The sequence below is a fragment of the Artibeus jamaicensis genome, unplaced genomic scaffold, assembly GCF_021234435.1.
Source record: "Artibeus jamaicensis isolate MK-2021 breed Jamaican fruit bat unplaced genomic scaffold, CSHL_Jam_final contig_3142, whole genome shotgun sequence".
In the NCBI taxonomy this organism is placed as follows: domain Eukaryota; kingdom Metazoa; phylum Chordata; class Mammalia; order Chiroptera; family Phyllostomidae; genus Artibeus; species Artibeus jamaicensis.
Genome location: NW_026521726.1, coordinates 557,709 through 559,511, shown reverse-complemented (window position 1 = coordinate 559,511; position 1,803 = coordinate 557,709). Strand labels below are relative to the sequence as shown.

At 37.2% G+C, this 1,803-nt stretch overlaps 1 protein-coding gene across 1 annotated transcript; it reads left to right on the top strand.

Moving 5' to 3' along the window:
• The first annotated feature begins 915 nt into the window (after nt 1-915).
• On the top strand, nt 916-1,032 carry LOC119043070 (thymosin beta-10-like). The gene has a single exon (XM_037136946.2). The coding sequence runs from the start codon at nt 916-918 to the stop codon at nt 1,030-1,032; it is 117 nt and encodes a 38-aa protein (XP_036992841.2).
• Nucleotides 1,033-1,803: the final 771 nt, after the last annotated feature.

The window sequence follows — 1,803 nt, the reverse complement described above, 5'->3', positions numbered from 1 at the left end:
TGTGACATCTTCATTTCCACCTCCTAGTCTTCCTCCGATGACTCCGCTGGCTGGAATCCCTCACAGCTTCTAGTGACTAGAAGTTCAAGTCCCACCTCCCCCTGGCAGCTTTTTCTTTCCGTTTCAGCTCTGGGAGCTTTCCCACTGAGCTAAACTACTAGGCACTTACTGTCTGAATAACTCCAGGTATATAATCACATTCTATCTTATTCTGTCACTTAATACTGTCCTAGGTAATGTTTTAAAAATTATAAACAAATCAAGTACCAAAATCACAGAGTAAATGCTTTCTTTCTGCATTACCTGAGTGCTAGCCTGAAATTAGGAATATATTAAGGATATAAAAATATTTGAACTATACTAAATTAAAATTCTATTCTAGTCAGAGTTTACACAGTATATTATTTATCATTCTTGAATACATAAACCCTTGTAGAAAAAATATTTCTCATAAAAACCCAATGCTTACTTTTATTATGTCCCTTAATCATATAAAAACAAAACTAAATATAAACTAATTAAAGCTTAAGGTTCTTAAATCACTGTAGATCCCAAACAAATTTGTAAAATTAAATATGTGGTAGTATAAATACTGTAAAGTTTAAATTAACAATATAAATATGTTGCGATGTATACAATATTTGCCAAAGGCAAATGACACTAGACATAATGGGACTGCTGTGACTCAAGTTTTTTGAGTTTTTGAGCTCAGTGTGATTCATCTTGCACCACTCTCGTCTCTGTTCAGTGCACAGGATAGCAAAACCTTCATCAGTGCAGTGGGGTATCAGGTCACTGGGGCTTGCTTTAGCCAAATGGCATTCTTCTTATTAAGGCTGTTGTTGGTCTCTTGTTGCGGCGAGTGGGAGCCAGAACCCCACCTTGGGAGCCAAGGTCAAAAATTGTTTTAAGAAAATGGCAGACAAACTAGACATGGGGGAAATCACCAGCTTTGACAAGACCAAGCTGAAGAAGATGGGGACGCAGGAGAATACCCTGCTGACCAAAGAGACCGTAGAGTGGGAGGAGTAGAGCGAAATTTCCTAAGGACCTGGAGGAGTCCCCACCCCCATTTTCTTTGGGACCCCCAGTTGTGATGTGGAGAAAAAGCTACCTGCCAGGTGGACAGGAGTGACAAACTACACTGTGGACATGGACACTCTGCGCTCTTGCCTTTGGCCTGTGGGTCTCTGAGTGGACTCCCCACCATTTGAAAGGCTAAATTTTCCAGTTTGCCCTGGGATATTGTAGAAAGTTATCTGTATGATTAATAAAAATAAAACACCCTTCATGACCAAAAAAAAAAAAGGCTATGGTTTTCTTACTATCTGAGACAAAGTCATGATGTGCTGAAATCATTTGGCAGTGTTTGGGTTTACGTGGTCATGCCCAGCATCAAGATATGCTTATGTTAATTTTTTAGAGCAAGAAATTCAAATTAAAATAATCTTTAAGAAAGTTTTTAGGCCATCAAAAATCTATCAGTAGACCCCGGGTGGAGTCACGCTGTCAACACACTAACGGCAGAAAAGTTACGTATTTAAAGCCGAAAAAATTAGAAGCTTCCTTTTTTCTTTGCAAGGACGTCTGTCAGACAGAGATGCATTATCCTATTCCAGGGAATTACTAAATATATGATTTAAAAATTATTGCTAAAATTTATTTTTTCTCACCAAAACAATTTTTATTATAGAAAATTTTAAAGTCATTTATAAATTTCTTCAAGAAAAGAAATGAAGGCTGCCAGAATCCCATTTTTGAAGACAGTTATTGATAGCATATTTAATAATAATATCTCTTCTT

Excerpts from the sequence above, each read along its gene's own strand:
- LOC119043070 (XM_037136946.2), top strand. The coding sequence starts at position 916 with ATGGCAGACAAACTAGACATGGGGGAAATCACCAGCTTTGACAAGACC.